This window comes from Thamnophis elegans, chromosome 1 (assembly GCF_009769535.1).
Source record: "Thamnophis elegans isolate rThaEle1 chromosome 1, rThaEle1.pri, whole genome shotgun sequence".
In the NCBI taxonomy this organism is placed as follows: Eukaryota; Metazoa; Chordata; class Lepidosauria; order Squamata; family Colubridae; genus Thamnophis; species Thamnophis elegans.
The window spans coordinates 55,367,021-55,390,799 of record NC_045541.1 but is presented as its reverse complement, the minus strand read 5'-3'; the positions used below and the strand labels follow the sequence as shown (position 1 = coordinate 55,390,799).

Here is a 23,779-nt window from a genome sequence, read left to right as displayed (position 1 = left end):
GCCACCATTCAGGAGCATACAGGTGTTACATCAGAAACAGTGGGAGGAGCTAGGCCAAAGGTTAAATTTCAAGAGGTTCAGATGGCTATTAAAAAGTTTCAGGGGGCTAAGGATGGTAACTAAATCTCTAATATGGAATGTTAAGTGATTGGATTAATTTAGCAGGAAATGGAGTGCTCAGTATTGAAGGGTTTGATTTGGTATATGGCTGCTTGTTTGCTGTATAATAAAGAGGTGGATGAGAACTTTAAAGGTCATGCTCTGCGGAATGCCTTGCTACGGGTTGGGAAAAAAACATTAATATTAATTACATGGTAGATTTATAAAAAGGTTAAGGTATTCTGGACAAAAATATGATGGATTATGTAAAATGCACTCTCTCTCAAAAAAAAACCACCTATTCTTTGTTATGTATAATTACTGACCGTACAGCAGTAGAGATTAACTTGACTTTGCATTTGATAACTGCAGCTAGATTGTTGGTGGCGCAATACTGGAAGAAGGAAGTTTTGTTTACTATCTAGGAATGGATATTGAATATCACAAACTTAGCAGAGATGGCTAAAATAGTTGCATATCTCAAGGATAACTCAAATGAGAGATATAAACGAGACTGGGAAAAATGGATTGACTATATTCAAAATAAACATGGGTCTAGGAAATTTCAGATAGTTTATGACTAAGATCAGAAATGATACAAATTGTTTATAGTTAGCCTAGCAAGGAGGAGGTAAGATCAATTCAAAGATGTTATTAACTTTCTACATTTTCTTTTAAATATATCTTAAACTGTTTTTGTTAAAGATTTATACCATGTATTGGTTCTGGAAAGTCAGGGTGGGGGAAGGTTGGGGGGGTTGGGGGAGGGTGGGAGGGAGTGGAGTTTACTAAGTTGGAGGAGGGACGTTGGATGATTGTACATGTATACTACTATTTTTTTATTTTTTATGTATATTGAAATGGAATTATAAATACCATCAACACAAAAGGGATTTTGCTCAGATGCTGAAACACACCAAGTGAATTAGAGGAAGAGTGGGAAGTAGAGGAGAGAAGGATAGGAAGAGAGCGATAGGAGAGAGGGGGAAGGGGGAAGATGAGGTGTATAAGGAGGAGTGGTAAGGGGAGAGAGTAGAAGGAGAAAGGAAGGGGAAGTAGAGTAGTATGGAAGCGGAAATACACCAATGAGAGGAAGAGTGGGAATCAGAAGGGAGAAGAAACGTGGGAAGAGAGGTATAGGAGAGAGGGTAAGGGGGGAAGATGAGGAGGATAAGGATAAGGAGGAGTGGAATGTAGAGAGAGGAGAAGGAGAAAGGAAGGGGAAGTAGAGTAGGAAAGGAAGATGGAGGGAAGATAGGAAGTAAGAGAGAGGTAGAAGAAAGAGGTGTATGGAGAGTAGAAGAGCTAATAATGGGTGTTAATCTTTTTGGGGCGTTGAGGACAAGAGGAACTGAAGTAATCATTATTTAATACTATATGATACTGGCTATGTATAGTATACATGTGATTGTATGTTATGAAAATGGAAATAAAAATATGTTTATACCAAAAAAAAACAAAAAACAAGAAAAGGTACAACCAGATTCTGCCTATCCTTTACTTCCCTGCTGTTGCCCTACCATTAGAAGACAAAAAATAAGGCAAAAGCAGTTGTTAATCAGTAACCTAAATATTTAATGAAAGCCTTTTCGCACCAAAGTTAATCAAGGCCATTCCACTTTCCAAATGCTGCCTTAAAGCATTTCATGACTATTCAAATGTTACAAGTTTCTGAATCATCAGGGTGAAACAGTAGAGCAACTTTTCAGAGCAAACATTACAGGCTTGATTCATAACAGCATGGGAATTTTGTGCTTAGCTATAACTCCGTCCAGAGGTCAAATACAATGAAACTTAAGTGATTCTGAAGCATGCAACCGGCTACTAAGAAAAAGCTGTAATATTTGGCAGGTAAATACAGGGTATAATTAAGTGAGATATATTTAGAAGTAGTTACAAGAAAGAAGGTAAATTCCCTTCACATTTGCCCCGAAGCAAGACACTTTATAGTTATTAGGGCTGATATCAGTTACTTTTACTAAACTATTTCGCGTTTTTATATATTTCAGTCTTCATATAATGCTATCTAGGAACATCTGTGTCTTTTTCCCTACCCTCTGCCTATCAGAAGATTAATCAAAATGAAACAAAGCCATAGATTTTGTAGTTGAAATAACTTTTTAAAATGTAAATTGAAATTGTCTGATGACCCTTATTTTTGTTCAAAATTCACTATATTTAAACCAATTTATGTAATCCACTCCTGTTTATCTCAAACTTTCATCAGTTTTACTGGAGATGGTGGGCTGCTATACTCTTAAACAATTGAAAGTCAAAATTTGTTACTAGATAGCTACAAATCATCCCAACTATTGCCATGTTTCTCGATCCATGCCTTAATTATCTTTCAATACTAGCCTTTTATAGGCAATGTTTCAGAATATTGTTTTGTCTGCCTATTTATTTGCAAGGTTTATAGCCTGCTCAGATCTATTATCTGACTAGTGTACTCTTCCCCAAGTCTGTAATCAGGGTTGAAAATAGGTAATATCATAAAAAAAAACCAGATTGGGAAATAAAAAGTAAAATATTATATAAAGCGAATTGGAATTATTAAAAAAAAAACCTAAATGAACATTCATCTGTTGATTCTACTCACTTTAGCACCATATACATTCTACCAGAAATTTCTGGTTTTAATTATTTCAAGGATCAAGGCATCTTAAATTGATGAACTTATTTAAATAAAGCAGTAAAGAGTGATTAAGACATTTTAATGTTTTGAAGCTTAGTCGTTTGAAAGGAATATAATTCAGAATGAACAAATAAGTTAATGTTATGCCTTGGACATCAGGTGCAAAATATTCTAGTTAAAACCAGCGTTCCCTCTAAGGTGCGGGCGTGAGCGGCCGCGCAGGTAACAAAAAAACACTGCGCACAAGTTTCAAAGTGCAGCGCAGTGTTTTTTAATGCCTTCAAATGTGACTGAAAATATCCCCCTTCACTCCCTTCTGAACTCTTGATTTCTGATTGGTGAAATCAAGGAAGACTCTGCCCGGAGATCGATGATGCTGCAGAAGGGAGAATTCCCATTGGTCCTCTGGGGCTTCGTCAGTTCCTGGGAAAACGAGATTCGCTGGTTGTAGCCTGCGTTTCTCTGCACATCCGGGGTTTCTCAGGCATTGCCTCGTCTGAAGCCCCGTTCTGGGCTCAGCATTTTTTCTGCGATCCCTTCGCTTTGGAGAGAGAGGGAAGCAGCGTGGGATTGGAATGCCTGAACCAAAGGGGTCCACAGGATCTTGAGACTTGATTTTTGAGCAGTACCAATCCTTTACACTCTTTCCTTTTCCTTTCTGTCCTTCTTCTAACTTCTGTTCTTTTTCCTTTCCTTTCTCTTTTCCTTTCCTTCTTTTCTTTTGCCTTTCCTTCTTTTCCATTTCCTTTCCTTTTTCCTTTCCTTTCTCTTTTCCTTTTTCCTTTCCTTCTTTCCCATTTCCTTTCCTTTTTCCTTTCCTTCTTTTCTATTTCCTTTCCTTTTTCCTTTCCTTTTCTTGTTTCCCATTTTCTTTCCTTTCCCTCCCCTCCCCTCCCTCCCTTCCTGGGTTTCTGAGGGAGAGGGAGGGGCCCCTTTTCCTCCTTGCCCCCCTCCCAACATCTGCTCTGATGGCAATTATGGCTAAAAAAAATTCAGCTGCTCAGACATGAAAATGTGCTGCTCGAACACTATACTTTTCCGCACACACTGAAAAAAAATTAGAGGGAACATTGGTTAAAACTCTTACCTCATTGCTCACTAATACATGGATCCCTGTAGGTCCCTGTCGATAGATCCGGTTTATCTGCTGTGGGGAAATACTGTACAAGTTTGCAATCTTCTCCATCAACTCCAGTGTAGTTAACTCTTCTAAGAAGATAGCATGGTATACTGCAACAGTATTGGAGAAAGAATAACTTTCAGGAGTGAACATACTGGCAAGTTGCAGGCGACATGTGATTATGTGGGGCCCTCTTTTGTGTTAGTCACTCTCTTTCAGCCCAACCCACCTCACAAGGTTGTTGTGGTTGTAAGGAAACTAAGATAAGTATTAGGTATCTTCCCCACCTTGAGTGATTTATAAAAATAATAAAGATGGGATAAAAATAAACAAAAAAAATAATCCTAGCTAATGCAGTAAACTGCCACAAGTTAACACATTACTTGCACAAGATCAACCTATACATTGAACTGTGTCTTGAGGGACATGCTATTTGCATTTCATATGATTCAAAGTATGCTCTCCTATATTTTATTCATCCAAAACTTGACAAAAATCAGACATCATGCTGGTTGACACACATCTTATCAAAGGTTTTGCAGGAGGCAGGCAAGAAATCTTTTGACATTGAATGTCTTCTAGTGAAAGCCAAAATCATCCTTTAAAAGTAACTTTCCCAATACCACTGTCTGATTCAAAAGGTAACTTCAGGGTTGCAAAACCATGTGTAGTCCTTGGAAAGAGATCCAGTAGATATGGTCAATTATTGACTCCTATAACAATCTTGCACCTAAACCATTAGATGTTGTAACTGCTTGCCCTTTGGACTGTGTCAAGCTCAAATCATCATGGCGGCATCATGTAATGTATCAGGACTTTTTCCCCCTTCACTAAATCAGGGCTGGGAATTTGACAGCCATGGTTTAAACCTTAAAACCAAGTCATCTATTTTGCAAGGAGACTGGGACATGAGAAGAATCCTTCTGTTATCAGGAGAAGGAGAGGACATTATGGAAACTTATTGTAGTTACCCATGAATAGGGGTAAAATCATGAATGTGCCTCAACCACAATACTTAATGCAGATCTCATTTTGATGATTTGCCATATTGCTTTGGAGGCCATTTGATTCATTTCAGAAATGAATTAACTGCAAGCCATCTTTTCCTTTGGATTTCAGGCCTGCCACACTTTCTACCATGGGAAAATAGGAGGTGGGGATTATATGGAGTTGGGTGATATGTAGCCATAATAATATTCTTCTTAGAAAGTCAAGGTCATCTTTGTCTGGCCTGAACTGGATGGGTGGAATCTGTCTTTGTGGCAGTGAAAGATTGGACCATGTGATAAACTTGTTGGTGCTGAAGCAGGATCTTGCACTTTCAACTGGGTGGGAAAACCTGGAAGCTTTCAGATTCGGGTTTTCCTAGATGTGACAACATGACATCTCTAATAAATTAGAACTTTAAGGAAACACAACCCTTGGAGTTTTATTTTGTTGGGGGTGTTTTTTGGAACCCTGACATTAATATTATAGACAGAGTTCTCCTGATGAAGAAATGAAGCCTGACAAATTTCACATTATTAGGGACCACAGCTAGATGTGCTTAGAATTTTTTGAGCTTTCTTAGTTTCTTAGCAGAATTTCAAGGCATATTTGTTTCTTTTGCATGCATATCAAGTCTCCCAAAGTTTAAAAAACATAATTATAACTATTTTTGTAGATAATGTCTTCAAATTTGAGGATTCAATAGGGATAATTTGGTTTTCTTTGAGACTGGGCACCAATATTTGGTCTTGGCATATATCATGGCCATGATATAGATAAAATTCTGACAAATTTAGATACTATGGGAACAATGCATCAATGATGAAAAAATTCCTTTCATTTTTTTGTTTACAAAATTTGGTGATGGAAAATGCAATAGGGCAGAAGGAAGATATTAAATGTGAAGCAGATAGTGGCAAGGACAGAAACACTGAATAGTGAATAAAAATATTTTATTAAATTGTTGTAACATCCTTTTATGTTAAACACCTTAATTGGAAAATTCTGATAAAACTATTCACTATGTTAGAACCTAAAGCTGTCACTTAAAAATTACAATTCCCATCATTCCACCTTGTAGGTTATAATTTTTATAAAAAGACTGCCTGTACTATGGAATCACTAGACAAGATTTCAGGGTACATATGGTCCATTCTGGAGAAACTCCAGACATGCCCTGAATCTTCCAGAATGCATCCAACAGACTTTTTCTAAATATAATTCAAATGCTAGATTTATATGTCTAATAAAACCATTTTTTATAATTTCTTAAATTCTGTGAAATGAATCCTAGAAACTCTCAAATAGCTCAGATTCTGCCCAAATGACACTTACTACAAAGAGTACCATCTCCATTCTCTCGTTTTTGATGATGATGAGTCCGATTTTGCTCAGGTTCTTGACACACATAAATGGTCATCTTAGGCCTTACATTCCTAAAGGCAAAACAAAGTTTTCTGTTCAGTTTTGGCATCGTAGGCAAAAGTACAGTTCTCTAATCTTAATCAATAGCTTTAACATGACTGCCCCAAGGATACTATCAGTATGACTTCTGCTTAAGCAAGGGGTTGGACTAGAAGATCTCCAAGGTCCCTTCCAACACTGTAATTCTGTATTCTGTATCAATAAATCTGTTTCTGTATTCTGTAATTGAACAGTAAGGTGCAAGCAGAATAGTGGAGGACATCTGTGATTTTTACAAGCAGCAGTAATGATCACTGATGATGCAAAGTTACAGTATTAAATTTGAGCCTCTATCTTCCACAATATTTACATATTTCAATCCTCAATGACTGATATAAGAACAAGAACTATAACAAACCTTCCTTTAATGGCATTAAACAGTCGAATACCATCAGCTGGGCCACAAATCTGAACAAAGTCTTCTTTGGACATCTTCAATAAGTCGGCACCTATACATTTCAAGCACAGGTGATTTTCTTTTTCTTTCCAAAAACATATATCCAAGAATACAGAACCACCTTTTACAGATGTTTTATGACAGATGCTGGCTGACCACACATGCTAATTAGAAAATGGGGGGGGGGAGAAAAGGAGGAGTTTTGCACCTAGTCATCAGAAAGCCAATGTATACAAATATGCATAGTTAAACTATTCCGCTGAAATGTCAACACATGACCTATGAAAAGTAGAGATGTACCCCTTTAAAGGGTACATTTAATACACATACCTGAGAAACTTGAAAATAGTCTACAGAACTGAGAAAACCTATTTCGATGAAGCCACTGCTGAGCATCTTGAATAGAAGCAGAGGGAAGGAGATGCTACATTGCAAAAAGAATAAGAAGGTCTTGAAATGAACTGTTCATCAGTGTCCTAAAAAAGAAAAGCACCACATTAACACGATCCCAGATACTTACATCATTGTTGGAAGGCAGGAGCTCCACCTGATGAGTTGGAGAACTGTTGCTAAAAAAACATACAGTCAAGAAAAAAAGAAAGCATTTTTAAATCTCTCATTTAATCATCTTGGCCATTCCCCACCACTTCCACCACCATACAGCCTAGGTGATACAGTAAAATATCTAAAATGAATTTTCTTTATTATTATTATTTTCTAAATTTGGGCCAATGCATAGTCACCTGTTCTTGGTTTTAACAAGAGCTGCTTGAGTCTTATCAAGCCTCTGTGCTGGTTAATGACTACAATGCAGTTTTGAAATATGAAGCATCTAAACTGCATCTTGAGTTTTAAAATCAAATTGGCATTTCCTGGAGCTAAATCTCATTCAAGTGGTAGAAAAAGTGTTGGCATGAACTAGGTCTCTTCCCTCAAATATTGTCATATAGCAGGTCCTGTGAAGTATGCCTTTTTCATTTAAATGCCTCTACCCTGTGGAACACCTTTCCCATGGGATTTGGCAGACCTTTTTGATTTCCAGAAAGTTCTAAACAGTTGGTTTTTTCCACATGGAAAAAACCTGGGGATAGGATGAAGTTAAAGCCCAGGGCCCATATTTTGGTGATATATTGGAGAATATCAGGTTCTATTACTATCTCTGGAGTTTTAGTATTGTTGAGAGCTATGGCTCATAACATAGGTGGTCATATTTTAAAAATAAATATATCAATATAAGATAATTATCATTGTAGATTACTATTCTAGCAATGTTTGAAGTGGCTCATATTACTTTATGATGGTAAGATCTTGCGATCCAGAGATGGTTTATAATCAGACTGAGAGAAATCATGTCCAGATCTTCATTTAGCCTTAAAGCTTGCTACAGAACTAAGCAAACCACCATCCCTTAGTCCAGTGTTTTTCAACCTTTTTTGTGCAAAGGCACACTTTTTTCATGAAAAAAATCACGAGGCACACCACCATTAGAAAATGTTAAAAAAAATTAACTCTGTGCCTATATTGACTATATATAAAGTAATTTTCCCACGGCACACCTTACACTATGTCACGGCACACTAGTGTGCCACGGCACAGTGGTTGAAAAACACTGCCTTAGTCCAACACATATTTTTGTTACAAAGCTAAAATGGAGGGAATAGGTTGCATATTATATTATCTAAAATAAATTAAAACATTACCTTTTCCTCTAGCTAACAGTGTGTGTGTGGGGGGGTGTCATTTAAAAGCTATCTTTCAAGTATTCTATTATGTAAATAGCTTTCAAATAAGGCAAAGTTGTGCAAGAGTTCAGTTGCACAGGAATGGATCTTACAATCTCAGTCCATCAACATTAAGCTGGGCCTGAAAGCCAGGTTAAGCTTCCTAATCTTTTATATTCGGAAGTGTTTAGAACACACAACCATAAAATCTCAAAACTGGGTTGCCTCTGTCAGCAGAAAAGACAAAAATATTCATCACGTACCCTTCTCCGAGGCTGAAACTGTTTGGAGAGCTGTTGTAATTTGGAGATGGAGCATTGTTCACTTGATAAGGCACATCTGGCCATGGGGAACACTGCAAACAAAACCAAGGTGCTGAGAAAGAAAATCCAAAAATGCAATCTCATTCTGTTTTAAAACTAGCTTTTGTGGGATCATCAATAGCAAAAATATATTTATTATCACCTACATGCACACTCCAACTCTGAAATTATCTGATTTCCAACAGTGATTGTATATGCACTAGAATTCAAGCAGCTACTCAAATGTTAAGCATAAGCAGGGAAATAACCTATAATTAGTTTCCTAACACTGTAGATTTGTACATGGTGGAACAAATAAAAAGCCATTCTTCAATTGTATATTCAGTAGGGGAAAGGGCTGTTAATCTATAAATATAGAATATAATACATTTCAAGCCCTCTTTACTACATATAAAGATGTTATATTTAATATATGCAGAGTGGGCTTACAAGAAAGCTAGCACAAGCCTACCCACTCACTTTTTACACAGAAATAATTTTAAACATATGCTTAAATTATTATATATTATTGTATAACTAAATTCTTAGAAGAATCTAATGTTGTAAGAGTAGATGTTTGTGCACCTGGAGGTTTCCTGCTTCTCCTCCAACCTCACTTCCTTACAGCTGAAATATGCTTAAGAAATCCCCATATTATCCATTATCTGCACTGTGGATTTGCTAGTGGCTGTAAGGGGTGCCACAACTGAGACAGCTGAAAGGATTTCGCCATTCATTTTCAGTGATATAACAGGCAACCTGTGCATTAACTTAAGATTTCTCTCCACAGTAAATACAAACATTCGTAAATATTTAACTTTTTTGGAATACGGACTTTATGACTCCCTGCTCTAAGGTGCTAAAGGTCATTCTCATCAACAACAGGCCACCTCAATCTAGTAGTTCTTTAAAACTAGGTCATTTTCCAGGCAGAGGACTCACTGCCCTTAAGCATTAGGACCCATAATGTGCTGTCTAAATGACACAGACAGATATAAAAGGTTCTATGAATGAAACAGCAAATTTATTTCAGCTCTTCTTTAAACATTTAACTTTACCCTACTTTCTCAATGTTTGTTTAATCTGGGTCTTGCAGCAATGTGAACTTTAAGACTAAAATGTTAAAATCTTTTAAGTCTCAAAAGAAGAATGAGACCAAAACTTCCCTGAAAAAATATCTGCCTATTGATCTGTTTTTACTTTTGTTTGTTTAGATTGCCCAATGATGAAATGAAATGAACTGCACAAATAAAACACAAAATCTAAAATGAATTAGAAGAATTGAAGGGGGGGAAATACCTTGAAGATAGAAGTAAGCAAAGGATAACACAATAAGATCAAATAATTATTTTTAAATGTTTAAAAAACTGAGATCATCAGAAGACCTTCACTGTGTGCTGAAAGAATATACAGTATACATCAGTAAACCTCTCTAGGGAAGTCAGTCTATAATCTGGATGCCCCATTGTTAAGGCTCTGTTTCGACTAGCAATCCCTCTCCTTTAGTGGAGGTACTCATCAAGAGAATTGTGGTTTCTTCTCACATGTTATTTCCCCAGCACAACAGCACAACTATTCTCCTTCTGTACACCCAGCCTGCCACATTGTGAGTATCATTTTGAGGAGGTCTGCAGAATTATACATTTTCAGGTTACAATATAATTGTACATGCAGTCTGAGGTACAAAAAATGATTATTATTTATTATTCCGGTGGCAGGTTAGAAGGGGAATGGGTGGGAGCTTTACCTCAATTCATTGCCAAAACTGCAACTAAAGATAGGGCTGTGGATTTTAGAAAATCACCTTAGTATCCAAGTAGAGACACTTTAAGTAACTGATTCCAATTGGCTTAGAAAGTTATTATTGATAATCTGAATTTCAGAATCCAACAGAACATCCTTTTTAGCTCTTTGGAACTTTAGGAAGCATCAATTTTAGGATATATTAGTTTTAAATACAGGTCAAGCAGGTCATACTGAGCATCATCAAATCTTAAAATGCAACAGTGTCCTGTTTTAGACTTTACCCATTGTATCATTTTGCTTCAAAATTGAACACTCCACAATACTGCCTTCTATACATATAAAATATGCAGTCTTTTGCAAGTAATAACCATATAACACTGCAACTCTAGGACAGTGGTACCTCAGTGAGAATGGTTGTATCATAGGAAGGCTGATATTTCTCCCTTTCTTGAGTGGTTTTCTTCTCCATTTTTTCTCTGTCTGTTTTCTGTTTCCTATCTGCTCCTTTAGGCTATAAAAGCACATATAAATTTAGTTTGTCTTAAGCAAAGGATTGTTAAACAGAAAGTGCAAAGGTTTTTATTGATAAAAGTGACATTGAGGCATGATTTAATGGACATTCTTCCCTTGTGTACGTATATGTGCCATGGGATATAGGACAGAAAACTATTTTTGTAAAACTGGCATGGACAATCTGTTCCAGGTGTTGCTGAACTCTAAATCTTGCCCAATATGGCTATGGTGAAAATGCTGGTAGTTCAACAATATGTAGAGGATGCTGAAGTTTCTCCACCCTTCCTGAAAGATACTTTCCATTAGCAATGGCATCAGTGGATACAACCATGGTGAGCAAGACAATTCCTGCTTTTCTTTTGCAAACCTTAGAGTTTAGGTACTCAACAAACATAGAAGGCTCATAAATACAGGAATTATTAAAGTGATTATTCATCAAGTGAATTTCATGGCAGAGAGGATATTTATTGGATAACTGCCTTTAATAATTTTAACTTTATTGAACATAAAACAATATCCCAATAAAGTATCTGTATCATACTTTCCAGAAATATATAGAGAGACATGTCCGTCTTCATTCAGATCGATATAATCTATTATCTTAATCATCATTGGCTAATATTCCAATTTGCTCAGTAATTAAATTCAATTTTGTTTCTAGTTTTTATTTATTAATTAGATTTTTATAGCACTTTTATTTTAGCATGTGTTATTCCTGGAATTGATCTGAAGTGGGATTCAGGACATAGAATCACACAATAATGGACACATATATGCAGGAAGAAATAGGCCAAGTCATATGAGTCAAGAATTTATATAAATGCACAAATTATAGGGAACAAACAGAAAGAACTAGGAGTCTAAACACAAATATGATATAGTCAATATTACAAAATCTGGTAGGATGAAATTCATGAGTGAAATGTAGGGACTGAATGATATAACTTACTCAACAGTAATATGCCAGGCAAAAGGGGAGGAAGAGTAGCTTCATACGTGGGAAGTGCACACATTTGCTAATAGAACAAGAATTTTAGCGTGAATCTATTTGGAAGCACTTTGTAAGAATACAAGGAAGGGAAAATCATGAAAATAGTATGCTGATAATGTGCTATAGACTGGCAAGCCAAACAGAAGTAGATAATAATTCTTAAATATCTTAAAGAACTTGCAGAGAGAAGGAGCATGGTAATAATAGAAGAATTCAACCATCCGGAACACAGTTGGAAACAAACAAAGTCAGTACTGCAAGATCTTCAGAGCTGGGTTTGCAGACTTCCATTGTCCAGACAAGAAAAATAAGAGACGGGCTTTGCTAGATCTGATCCTAAACATTTGAGAGTGGTTACCAAAAAAGTAAAAGCAATGAGAAAGTGGCCATGCTCAAGTTATATAAAAATAGAAACTGAAGTAGTCATTCATTCACCCTTCAGGAGAACAAATTTTCCCAGAATTTGAGAAATACTAGGGAGGATCCCATGAATAGAGATCCTTATGTCAAATCAAGTGCAAGTTGGGAATAAGATATTGGAAATACAATTGCATCCCATTCTAATTCTAATGAGAAAAAAATGGAAAGAGATTAGGAATTAGTTCTGGATGTACAAGCGGCTTTTCAATGAACTAAGAGGTCAAGGGGCCATATAGAGAAAATTGAATAACTGCCAAAAAGGGAGGGAATGATCACCAAGAGGAAGTAAAGAGATGTCAAAAATTAATGAAAAATCCAAATGTTAATATGTGGTTATCTGTAATTTTCACAGAACAATCTTTTCCCACCCCCAATTGTGCCAATTTAAACTGCTTCTTTTCTGAGAGCCTACAGATCCCCTCATATCTGTCCAACTATCCTCTTTTCAAGAATAATGAAGTAAAGTGGGGGGAGGGAAAGAAATATCATTTGTAGCATCTCCTTATGGTACAAAATTAATGGAAGAAATTAGCTACCTACCTTAAATACTTTGATCTGGCAGCTTGCAGAATGCAAGTGTTCTGTATACTCCCCGTTTTCATTCTGTTTAAACGTATCCATTTGTATTCGGAATGGTACCCCTTTCTCCCCTCCATGTTTCCTTGGAGTAAATTCCGTACTAATACAGTGCACCTAACCAAAAGAAATGTGCTTAGTGCTCAAGTCCCAAATCACACTGTTTGAGATTTGGGTTTTGGGTTGTTTTATTTTTTAATAGAAGTATTTGACAAGTCTTATGAGGGGAAGCTGAACTAATAATGTAACCTACTGCTTAGCTATGGGAAAGGAATCAGTATTATCCAAATTGAGGTACCCACTGAATCCTCATCCACAGTGGTTAGAATGCGGCATTGCAGGCAAACTCTGCCGACAGCCTGGAGTTTGATCCTGATGGGGCTCAAGGTTGAGTCAGCCTTCCATCCTTCCAAGGTTGGTAAAATGAGAACCCACATGGGAGCAATGTGCAAATAATGCTTTGACATTGTAAACCACCCAAAAAGTGCTGTAAAGTATACAGGGGCAGTATATAGGTGTTATTGCTACTACTCATTACATTCTCCTTTTTAATCAGCTCTTCCCTAAAGCAGCTATTTCCTTCTACCAAACATTAAATAATGGAATTTGTCTTATCATTATCTGTCTGGTGGCCAGATAATGCCAAAAGTATTAATGATTAAAATTTCACTTGTAGTTTGGACCATACTTCAATATTGTTACTATTGTTATGCTCAGATGGTAAAGCCTCTTTTAATACTAAAAAGTATAAATATTCAGAGATATTTTTAACCCTCAATGTTTTTTTTAAATATTTTACTCCTCTTCTTGGAGAAAAATGAAAATTATGTAATCTTCAATAATTGGAATACTTCTTCTATCTTCCACCCTGGCAGAGTCAATCAAGGTGCCACACTCTGGATACTCAGCTGATAAATATAATGTATAGTCCCAAAAGGGGATTCATGCTCAGCAATTTAGAGCCCTAATTTTTTAAAAATACACTCACTGTAAAGAAAAAATGCAGATTTGAAAAGAATTGATTTTCAAACGTAAGGGTGCTCTGTCCTGCCCATTTAGTAAACAGTCATGTCCTTAGAAGTGTTATTTTATGAACAATCTTATTTTTATAGCAGTCATTCTTCAAATTCCAAAATATGCATAAAAGACCCTAGAGGTTGAATGTCACTGTTAAATTACTATATAATCCTATTTTTACTGTCTTCTCACAATTTATCATCAAGATAAAGATTCCAATTTTAAATTACATGGAATTGTTTCTTTTGCTTTGGTCTGATTTCTGGGCAATACAGAAAGGAATATTAATTAAAGTTAAAGGGAAATAAAATTCTCAGATTCTCAGTCCCATATAGTCTCAATGAAATGTATCCCAAAGAACATGAAAGAATGATGCCCTCTAATGGCTTGAGATAAAACATATTCCACTTAGGGGTATTTTCTTTCCTTACCTGAACAAATGCAGATGCTCTCTTAGATGGATCCCATAGAAATTCAACTGTATTCAGCTGGGTAGGACTTGCTCTGGGGTCTAAGATACCAACTGACAGTGGGATATCTGTAGAAGAAAACCCCTAAAATATTAAAAAAATTAAAAATTGAAGAGCAGAAACATTGCAATGTAAACACCAGTTGTATTTGAAAGACCAGCCTGACACAACTAGCTGCAGAGTAAGAAACTTGGTCTGAGCTTTTCCATCTGAAACGGATTCCTGGAGTTGTATTTCGCAATCCTGGGAAACTAAAGTTATCCTACCATATTTATATCTCTTCTGGCTTTCATAGCACAGATAAAGAGTTTGCTTATAGTACTATCAGCAAAAATGGATATGGTTATATAAAAGCCACTTTTCTAACAGCTTTTACCTAAAAGGTGAGAAATAAATACATTAATGCAAAAAAAGAAAAACCATTTCATTGATATTGGAATGAAATGTAACAAAAGCAAAACCTTGTTGGTTATTTCAACACACCAAGTATTTTCAAATTTATAAATATTACAACAGGTATAAAGAACAAAGTGTTTTTATACCTACTGTATTTCACAGGGAAGTCATACTGTATATTCAAGAAAGAAGCAATGGATATCATAATGAAAAGTTCTCACCTATGTCAAGAATGCGGTCTCCAGGCCGACTCCATCTCCAGCCTTCTAGCTGTTGGTGCTCAGTATATTGCAAACGCCGATCATGAAAAACTACCCGAATAATGCTCTGTGGGGGAAAAGTGGATGAAATAATAAAAGAAGTTAGATGCAAGTATTTTAAAGAAATTATACTTTCCACTTCTAGGACAAAGCTAATAGAAGACTTGCAATGTGTATTTTATTTAAGTAGATGTGCAGAAATCACCCATCTCCATAAAGAATAATATTTTAATTAAAATAAAATAAAATTTCTATTCAGAATATACTGACAACAATCCGCAATCTGGAAAATGGTATTATTTAGTGCTATGGTATCTTGTCATGTGATATCCATTGCAAATAGCAAGATACATCCCACTTTGTAAATCATATCTTACTGTCACTATTTGTTTTTTAAAAAATCCATGAAAGAACTAACATCAAGAAAGTGAAATATTTGAAGAAAGATTGAGTAATAGAATGGAAATCTCCAGAAACTGTATGTCAAAAGACAAAAGTGAGTAGCTTTTATAATATAGAATATTAATCATTTGTCTTTATTTAATCAGACCATTTATTAAGGGAGAAGATCTTAGAAGTTTTATATCCAAATGAAGAATCTGATAGAGATCCAAAACAATCTGTGTTTTAGATATTGATTTCCATGTTATGAACTGTAGGCTTGCGGATGTGTTTTGAACTAGATCAGGGGTGTCAAACTCAAGGCCCGGGGGCAGGATTTGGCCCGCAAGGTGCTTAGATCTGGCCTGCAGGGGCACCCTGGAAACAATGAAGGACCGGCCCATGGTGACTCTGGCAAGCTCAGTTTTCTCTGGCAGAGGGTTGCAGGAGGCAGTCACAGCGGAAAACTGAGCTCAGGAGCCCATTTTCACTGGCAGAGCACTTTGGCCACCACAGGTGCCCCCCACATGAGTGACGTCAAGCTGGCCACATGCACCCTAGCCATGCCCACCCTGGCCCTGAGGTCAAACACACCCCTAATAATTTATAATCAATGAAATTGAGTTTGACACCCCTGAACTAGATGCATTGAGGATCCAATGGCATTTTGTAGGTTGTTCCTCTGATTGCAAAGTGGCCTGTTAAAATTCCAGTGCAATTCATGAAGTACATTTCTTTAGACAGAATAGAAACATGTAGTCATTTTATTACGTGATATTATTGTTTTTTTATTCTAAAACACAATATATAAACAAACACCAAATTCTTAAGTGGTAGTAAAACTCCAGCTTATAGTACAATAAATTCTCAAGTCATAAATTTACAAGTCTGCTGTGCTGACCAAATAATCAACAAATTTCTGTTATCATACACTGGGGCAAATGTGGCAAATGCTGGATGTTGTCAAAAACTACCCTTTATAGATCAATATTATGAATGGCAGCAATGGTGCAAAGGCAGTCTTACCTAGTTGAGATTTGTATATACCTGCAATAAAAAAATTAGTACCCCTTGATTTGATCTTTAATAGATGTTGCACTGTTGCAAACAAGGATGCTGTCAAGAAATGTAAATGCTATTTCAGTCCAAAATATGACTAACTTTGTGACCAGAAGACCAAAGGTGTACATTAGTAGTTCTCAAACAGTGTTTATTCTTTGAGATTCCTCAAACATTGGTGATTCCTGAAAAAGTACCATGGGTATTCAAGTTTCGTTAAAACTGATTTATGCATCATGAATAATAATGTAAAATATGAAAGAATCCTGGATTCATTCAAGTTCTACACTTGGCAGACAATGTACAATGTACAAAAACTGTATCTAGAATTGACTGTGGAACATTCCAACATGCAAAGCATATCTGGCAGAAAGGCACAGATTAAATACAAATAATTTACGAAGAAATTGTTCATGGTTGTCAGGGAATTTAGAAAATCTTTAATGTACTCAAAACCCTGAAATTTCCATTATTTCTAAGTAAATCAGGAAACAGTGCAACCACTATGGCTCATGTACCCTTAAAGTATTTTCCAGCAGCATAATCTATATCCAGTAGCTCTTATGTGTGGCAGCAGGAAGAAAATATCCTTACCTTTATATATTTTGTGTTTAAATCTTGAAACTCTCCCAATTTCCTATTCTCAAGTAGACGGATTTCATATGACTGACCTAGGAGTTCAAGGAAACATTTCCAAGTTGTTTAAGCATGTTGCAGCAAGAATAGCAAGAGACAGTTGCAACGGCATCAATCATGTTTGGGAGAGATGCTTTGGAGCTGATGTTGTCTTTGACAATTTTCTCCTAATAAAAGGTCAGGCATTATTGCAACTTATGCTTAATTTAAATATTGTACTTTTTTGTTATATCAATGATGTGGATATTCCAAGAATTTAGAACCTTCTAATCCCTTCTTGAAGCATATTACATGGTCTATTTGTCATGTAATCATCTGGAAGAAGTCTTCTTAAACAGCTACATCTTTCAAACCAGCTGCAGCTCCAAGAATATGCAAGTATTCTTGAATTTTTTCTATAATTGTTTCATTCATATGTGTTTTTTATTGCATTGTACCATCAGAGTGAGATGTTCTACCACTCAAATCCATAGAATTTGACTAATGGATCTTTGCTTTAGGAATTATCAGGAGAAGTTACTACTGTAGCCCCTGAATATAATCCTATAAGGGAATAAGCCCCATTGGACACTTTTGAATAATCAGACATAAATTTGTACTATTGTTGTTTTCCAAAAGCTATCTGCACATAGATGAATGATAAATACTAAGCACTCCAGAGAATTCAAGCAACGATCTAAAACTGGTCTTCCTACCATTACTTTAATTAAAAAGCAGGTATAATGATGGTCTGTTTCTTCTCTTTTTGGGCTATTTAGTAGCTTTCAGAGGATCACATGGATGAGCACCCAAGGACAAGATCAGATCTTTAAATGGCTCCTAAAAATATAACTCTGTATCACAGAAACCTTCAGCATGAAATGAGCAGGTGTGTTTTTAATAAATAGCAATGACTTTTCATTTATTTTAGAAATAGCTTTGAACATTTGTTTTGAATTAAGCTTGTCACATATTGCTATTAGAAACATGGCCAATTGTCTTTCAAAATGGTATAAAACTATACAATTAACTATAAGAGTTCGGTGCAATACAAGACCACCCGGGAATTAAATCTGCTCTTCTATCGTCAAGGTAAGAATTTGGCATGTATTTCCATGTACATAAGCCTAATCAGAAATATAAACGTATTTATTTTGGATATAATACTGTTTGTTTGGTAACCAAATGTTGGGAACAAGAACAAAATTATAAATACAATAAAAGAAGAAGCAGATACAGAGAAACTGGCTTTTCAAGTTGTTCTTCTAATCACTTCCCCTCCTTGTACAAGAATGCAGTTCAGTGTATAACAATCTAAAATAATAATCAGTATGACTTCTGGTTTGACCAGTGAAGTTGATCTTTTTCTTTTAAAAAATCTTTTCCTTATGCAGAGAAAAGAAAAAATGTTACATTTCTGGAATTTGGCCAGAAATAATTGGGGGGGTGTTGTTACCCAAATACTTTGAATAATTTACACCACTTCTAGTGATATGGACTTATGGAATTATCTATGGCTGAATAAGAGTTTAAGAATTAGACAAAACTCTCTGAAAAAAGCAAAAAAAAAAACAAAAAAACCCCAAAGTATAATCATTACTATAGCTCTTCTAGAAATAAAGGAAACAAATACAGAGCAAAAGAAAAGAACCCCCCTCCCCAGATCTTCTACATAAACCTGTGTTTAGAACTCCATATATTTTATTAAGATTATCAAGAATAACAAGAAATCCCCTTAGCCATGGTTACTGAAGACTTGGCTTGATTGTTCTCGGATAGGATGAGCTGACTGCATGTTGGAAGCTTGACTTGGCATCAATTCTTTTTTGTTATGGTTGTTTCTAATGTTTATGGTTTCCGTATGGCTTCAATGCAGGTAGTCCTCGACTTATGGCCACAATTGAGCCCAAAATTTACGTTGCTAAGTGAGATATTCATTAAGTGAATTTTGTCCCATTTTACAACCTTTCTTGCCACAGTTGTTAAATGAATCCCTGAAGTTGTGAAATTAGAAACATGGTTGTTAAATACATCTGGCTTCCCCATTGACTTTGCTTGTCAGATGGTCACAAAAAGTGATCACATGACTCCCCGGGCCACTGCAACCGTCATAAATATGAGTCAGTTGCCAAGTGTCTGAATTTTGATTGTGTGACTCTAGGGATGCCGCAACAGTTGTAAGTATGAAAAACAGTCATGAGTCACTTTTTTCAGTGCAGTTATAACTTTGAACGGTCACTAAACGAACTGTTTTACGTCGAGGGTGACCTGTAGTTTTTTATGTAACCTTAATTCTTGATTGGGAGTGTCGGGAGTTTGGTAGAAGAAGGATGGCTATAAAAATGTTTTAAACAAACAAAGAATGGAAGGAAAGGGAATGGAAGGGAAGGGAAGGGAAGGGAAGGGAAGGGAATGGAATGGAATGGAATGGAATGGAATGGAATGGAATGGAATGGAATGGAATAGAATAGAATAGAATAGAATAGAATAGAATAGAATAGAATAGAATGGAATTGGAAGGGACCTTGAAGGTCTTCTAGTCCAACCCCCTCCTTAGGTAGGAAACCCTACACCACAATCATCGTTAATTGAGGCCTCACTAAACAAAGACTACCTGTAATTATAGTCCATCTTTTCTAACTGTGGTTTCCCACAATCTGAGCCAACCAAAAGTAAAACCACCTGCTATTAAGCCATTTCCAAACCAAAGTACAAATGGATATTGTATCACAGGTTCACAAGAGAATGGCTTTATGTAGAATGGGTGGGGAAAAGGCACAAGGAACTGATTATTGACTGTAGTATAAATAGAACTTGCATTGGATACACTGCAATCACTAGATGTCTTTTGTAATGGGTCAAAGTCTTGCCACAATAAATCAGCTTTATCTGTGCCTTTGTGCCCTGGGAAATATATTCTTGCAATTTTTTATCTTGTCAGCTGAGAAAGGCCTGACAGCAGTTCAAGGCAAAGAGGTTTGTTTATAGGGTTCTACTAAGCAGGCAATAATACACATATATTCGGTGTGGTTCCACAATAAAAATAAAAAGTGGTAAGGTTCACAATGTTCCTGAATCGTATTATATGCAGAAATTCCACCTGTCATCAAAAGAATTTTTATGAGTTCTCTGCATCAAGTAACACCATTTTTGCCTGCAATTAAAAACCTCGTAAATAAAACAGCAGTACATTCGGGCACTTAGGGCAAAAGAGCTGCCTACTATCAATGTAAAATAAAAATAAAACGTTTGAAGGTGATATACTGACAGCAACAAAAAAAATATTTATTTCTTGTTTGGCAAATTCACTGCCAATATGACAGAACTTTAAGTTCCTTCATAAACCTTGAATTATGGTATTGGGGGGGGAGGGTTAATGAATGAGTGTCCAATCTTCTCTTATTCCAATTTCCAAGGCTCAGAGGAAAGTTAATATCTGTTTTGCTAATGAGATGTAGAAAGGCAGAAAAGGATATTTATTATTTTTTGCTCCTCCAGGATAAAATTTTCCCCCCAAACAACTCCTTTAAAATAATACGAATTAGAAATAAAAGCACTGAGACACGGATTTGTCTGAATTGTAATATGCTGAACCAACTACAAACAAGGCGAAACAAAAAAGAAAAAGACATGTTTTTCCATTTATGATTTGTTTGTTGACTTTGATCTTATAGTAAATAGACTATTTGGAGAGCTTAGACAGACCCTAAAATGCTAGAAAAACCACGTCATGTACATGTGAAGCTCAAAAAATTAGAATATTGTGCAAAAGTTCATTTATTTCAGTAATGCAACTTAAAAGGTGAAACTAATATATGAGATAAGACTCATTACATGCAAAGCAAGACAGTTAAAGCCGTGATTTGTCATAATTATGATGATTATGGCTTACAGCTCATGAAAACCCCAAATCCACCATCTCAGAAAATTAGAATATTACATGCAATCAATAAAACAAGGATTGCACATAGAACAATATCGGACCTCTGAAAAATATAAGCATGCATATGTACTCAGTACTTGGTTTGGGCCCCTTTTGCAGGAATTACTGCCTCAATGCGGCATGGTATGGAAGCTACCAGCCTGTGGCACTGCTGAGGTGTTATGGAAGACCAGGATGCTTCTATAGCGGCCTTCAGCTCTTCTGCATTGTTCTGTCTCATGTCTCTCATCTTTCTCTTGGCAATGCCCCATAGATTCTCTATGGGGTTCAGGTCAGGCGAGTTTGCTGGCCAAGCACAGTAATCCCACGGTCATTGAACCAGGTTCTGGTGCTTTTGGCAGTGCAGGTGCCAAGTCCTGCTGGAAAATGAAGTCAGCATCCCCACAAAGCTCATCTGCATTTGAAGCATGAAGTGCTCCAAAATCTCCTGGTAGATGGCTGCGTTGACCCTGGACTTAATGAAGCACAGTGGACCAACACCAGCAGATGACATGACTCCCCAAATTAACACAGACTGTGGAAACTTCACACTGGACTTCAAGCATCTTGCAGTGTGTGCCTCTCCACTCTGCCTCCATTCTCTGGGTCCTTGGTTGCTCTCATCAGAAAAGAGGACTTTGGACCACTGAGCAACAGACCAGGTCTGTTTTTCTTTAGTCCAGGTAAGACACTTCTGACGTTGTTCGTTGTTCAAGAGTGGCTTGACAAGAGGAATACAACATTTGAAGCCCATGTCCAGGATCCATCTGTGTGTGGTGGCTCTTGATGCACTGACTCCAGCCTCAGTCCACTCCTTGTAAAAGTCCCCAACACTTTTGAATGACCTTTTTCTGACAATCCTCTCCAGGCTGCAGTCATCACTGCTGCTTGTGCACCTTTTTCTTCCACACTTTCCCTTTCACATAACTTTCCATTAATGTGCTTTGATACAGCACTTTGGGAACATCCAACTTCTTTTGCAATTACCTTTTGAGGCTTTCCCTCCTTACGGACGGTGTCAATGATGGTTTTCTGCACGTCAGGTCATCACTCTTTCCCATGATTGTGATTCCTACTGAACCAGACTGAGAGACCATTTAAAGGCTCACGAACTCTTTGCAGGTGTTATGGCTTAATTAGCTGATTAGAGTAGGACACTTTGAGACTAGGATATTGCACCTTTTCACAATATTCTAATTTTCTGAGATTGTGGATTTGGGACTTTCATGAGCTGTAAGCCATAATCATCACAATTATGACAAATCACGGCTTGAACTATCTTGCTTTGCATGTAATGAGTCTTATCTCATATATTAGTTTCACCTTTTAAATTGCATTACTGAAATAAATGAACTTTTGCACGATATTCTAATTTTTTTAGTTTCACCTGTATATTTGTATTAACATCATATTGGGCCATAGTTGCAATCAAAAAGCAAGTAACCAATTATGTTTTAAAATGAGGAATGACCTGATCAGCTAAACAAATTGCATCAAATCTTAATGCAAAGTGTAAACCAAATGTTATGATATGGCTTCAATAGTCAATAAATTATCAGTGGGTGTCAGGTTGCATTTATGCTTTATTGTATTTTACAACAACACTGTTTATGTCTTATGGAATTAGGTGTGCTCATTCTGTGGGATTGCTCTTGACAATTAACATACATATGCCAAGATTGCTCCAGTGGCATCCTTCTCCTGGAGTGGTTTGCATATTGACTTCCATGCCTATAAGACAAAAGCCAACCAATGTAGAATTGTGTGCATGTTGACTTTCTTATAAGAAAGTCTTATAAGAAAGTCTTATAAGTCTTATAATGCAACTAAACTTGAGGAATCTCCTCACCATCAAAATGTCTGAAACAGAAATTGCAGTGGATAAATGTTAGTGAGGGGATGTGGGTTATTTCAAATTTGTAACAGCTGAACAGAGCTAAAGCCTTCAAGCCAGGGAGCATTTTTAAATTCTTATATCACAAATGCATTGTCGCTTAAATTAGTTAACTTTGATAACAGTTTGTGTGAATCTTTGGTTTTTTCAGAATAAGAAACTAACCCGAATATTTGATGTGATAATTGAAAGCTAACAATTGGTTAATCGTCTCACTCCTTTTCCAGTTGAAACTCTGGATACTTCCATGAACAGAACAATTTCCCATCCTGGTGGTCTCCAAATCTGTTGGATGTCATGTCCCTGGATCAGTCTTCAGACTGGCTGAAAATTTTGGAAGCAACCTATACTATATTAGCCTATCCTCACATTCTGCACTGGCATATTATGCTTCAGTTGTAGCTTATGTTCTTCAATCAGAATGTTCTTTCTATCAGCAGATTGTGTAATGATAGCACAAGTAAAAGAGATTTTTTTCCCAAAACTCTACAAATATTAGGAATTAGCAGAACTGTTCATCTTTACAGAAGTAAACTGAAGAAAAACCAGTTCCAGGAGACTGAGTTGACATACCTAAGTCATATCTATTTAAGAAGGCCAAGTTAATAATCACCTGGATTCTGATATAACACTAAGAAAAATGCATATTTCTTATATCATGAAAGTTCAGTCCCTACGTTCCACCCATGTCAAAGAACAAACACAAACTCCAGCATGAAACATAATCCAATGGAAATCTTGTTCAACTGCAGTCAAAATATATTGTATTACTGATGCCCAGCTGACTAACAAAG

General features: G+C 36.4%; 1 protein-coding gene across 1 annotated transcript in view; it reads right to left on the bottom strand.

Moving 5' to 3' along the window:
- Positions 1-23,779, bottom strand: part of TFCP2L1 (transcription factor CP2 like 1) — a 45,562-nt gene that overhangs the window by 5,459 nt on the left and 16,324 nt on the right. Inside the window, exons 3-13 of the mRNA XM_032236635.1 lie at positions 17,149-17,225; positions 15,076-15,181; positions 14,420-14,526; positions 12,936-13,088; positions 10,872-10,982; positions 8,687-8,778; positions 7,223-7,271; positions 7,033-7,126; positions 6,664-6,754; positions 6,177-6,277; positions 3,822-3,964 (exon numbers count right to left, since the gene is read on the bottom strand). Of these exons, the coding sequence (XP_032092526.1) occupies positions 3,822-3,964; positions 6,177-6,277; positions 6,664-6,754; positions 7,033-7,126; positions 7,223-7,271; positions 8,687-8,778; positions 10,872-10,982; positions 12,936-13,088; positions 14,420-14,526; positions 15,076-15,181; positions 17,149-17,225 (1,124 nt within the window). The remainder of the gene's footprint in view (positions 1-3,821; positions 3,965-6,176; positions 6,278-6,663; positions 6,755-7,032; positions 7,127-7,222; positions 7,272-8,686; positions 8,779-10,871; positions 10,983-12,935; positions 13,089-14,419; positions 14,527-15,075; positions 15,182-17,148; positions 17,226-23,779) is intronic.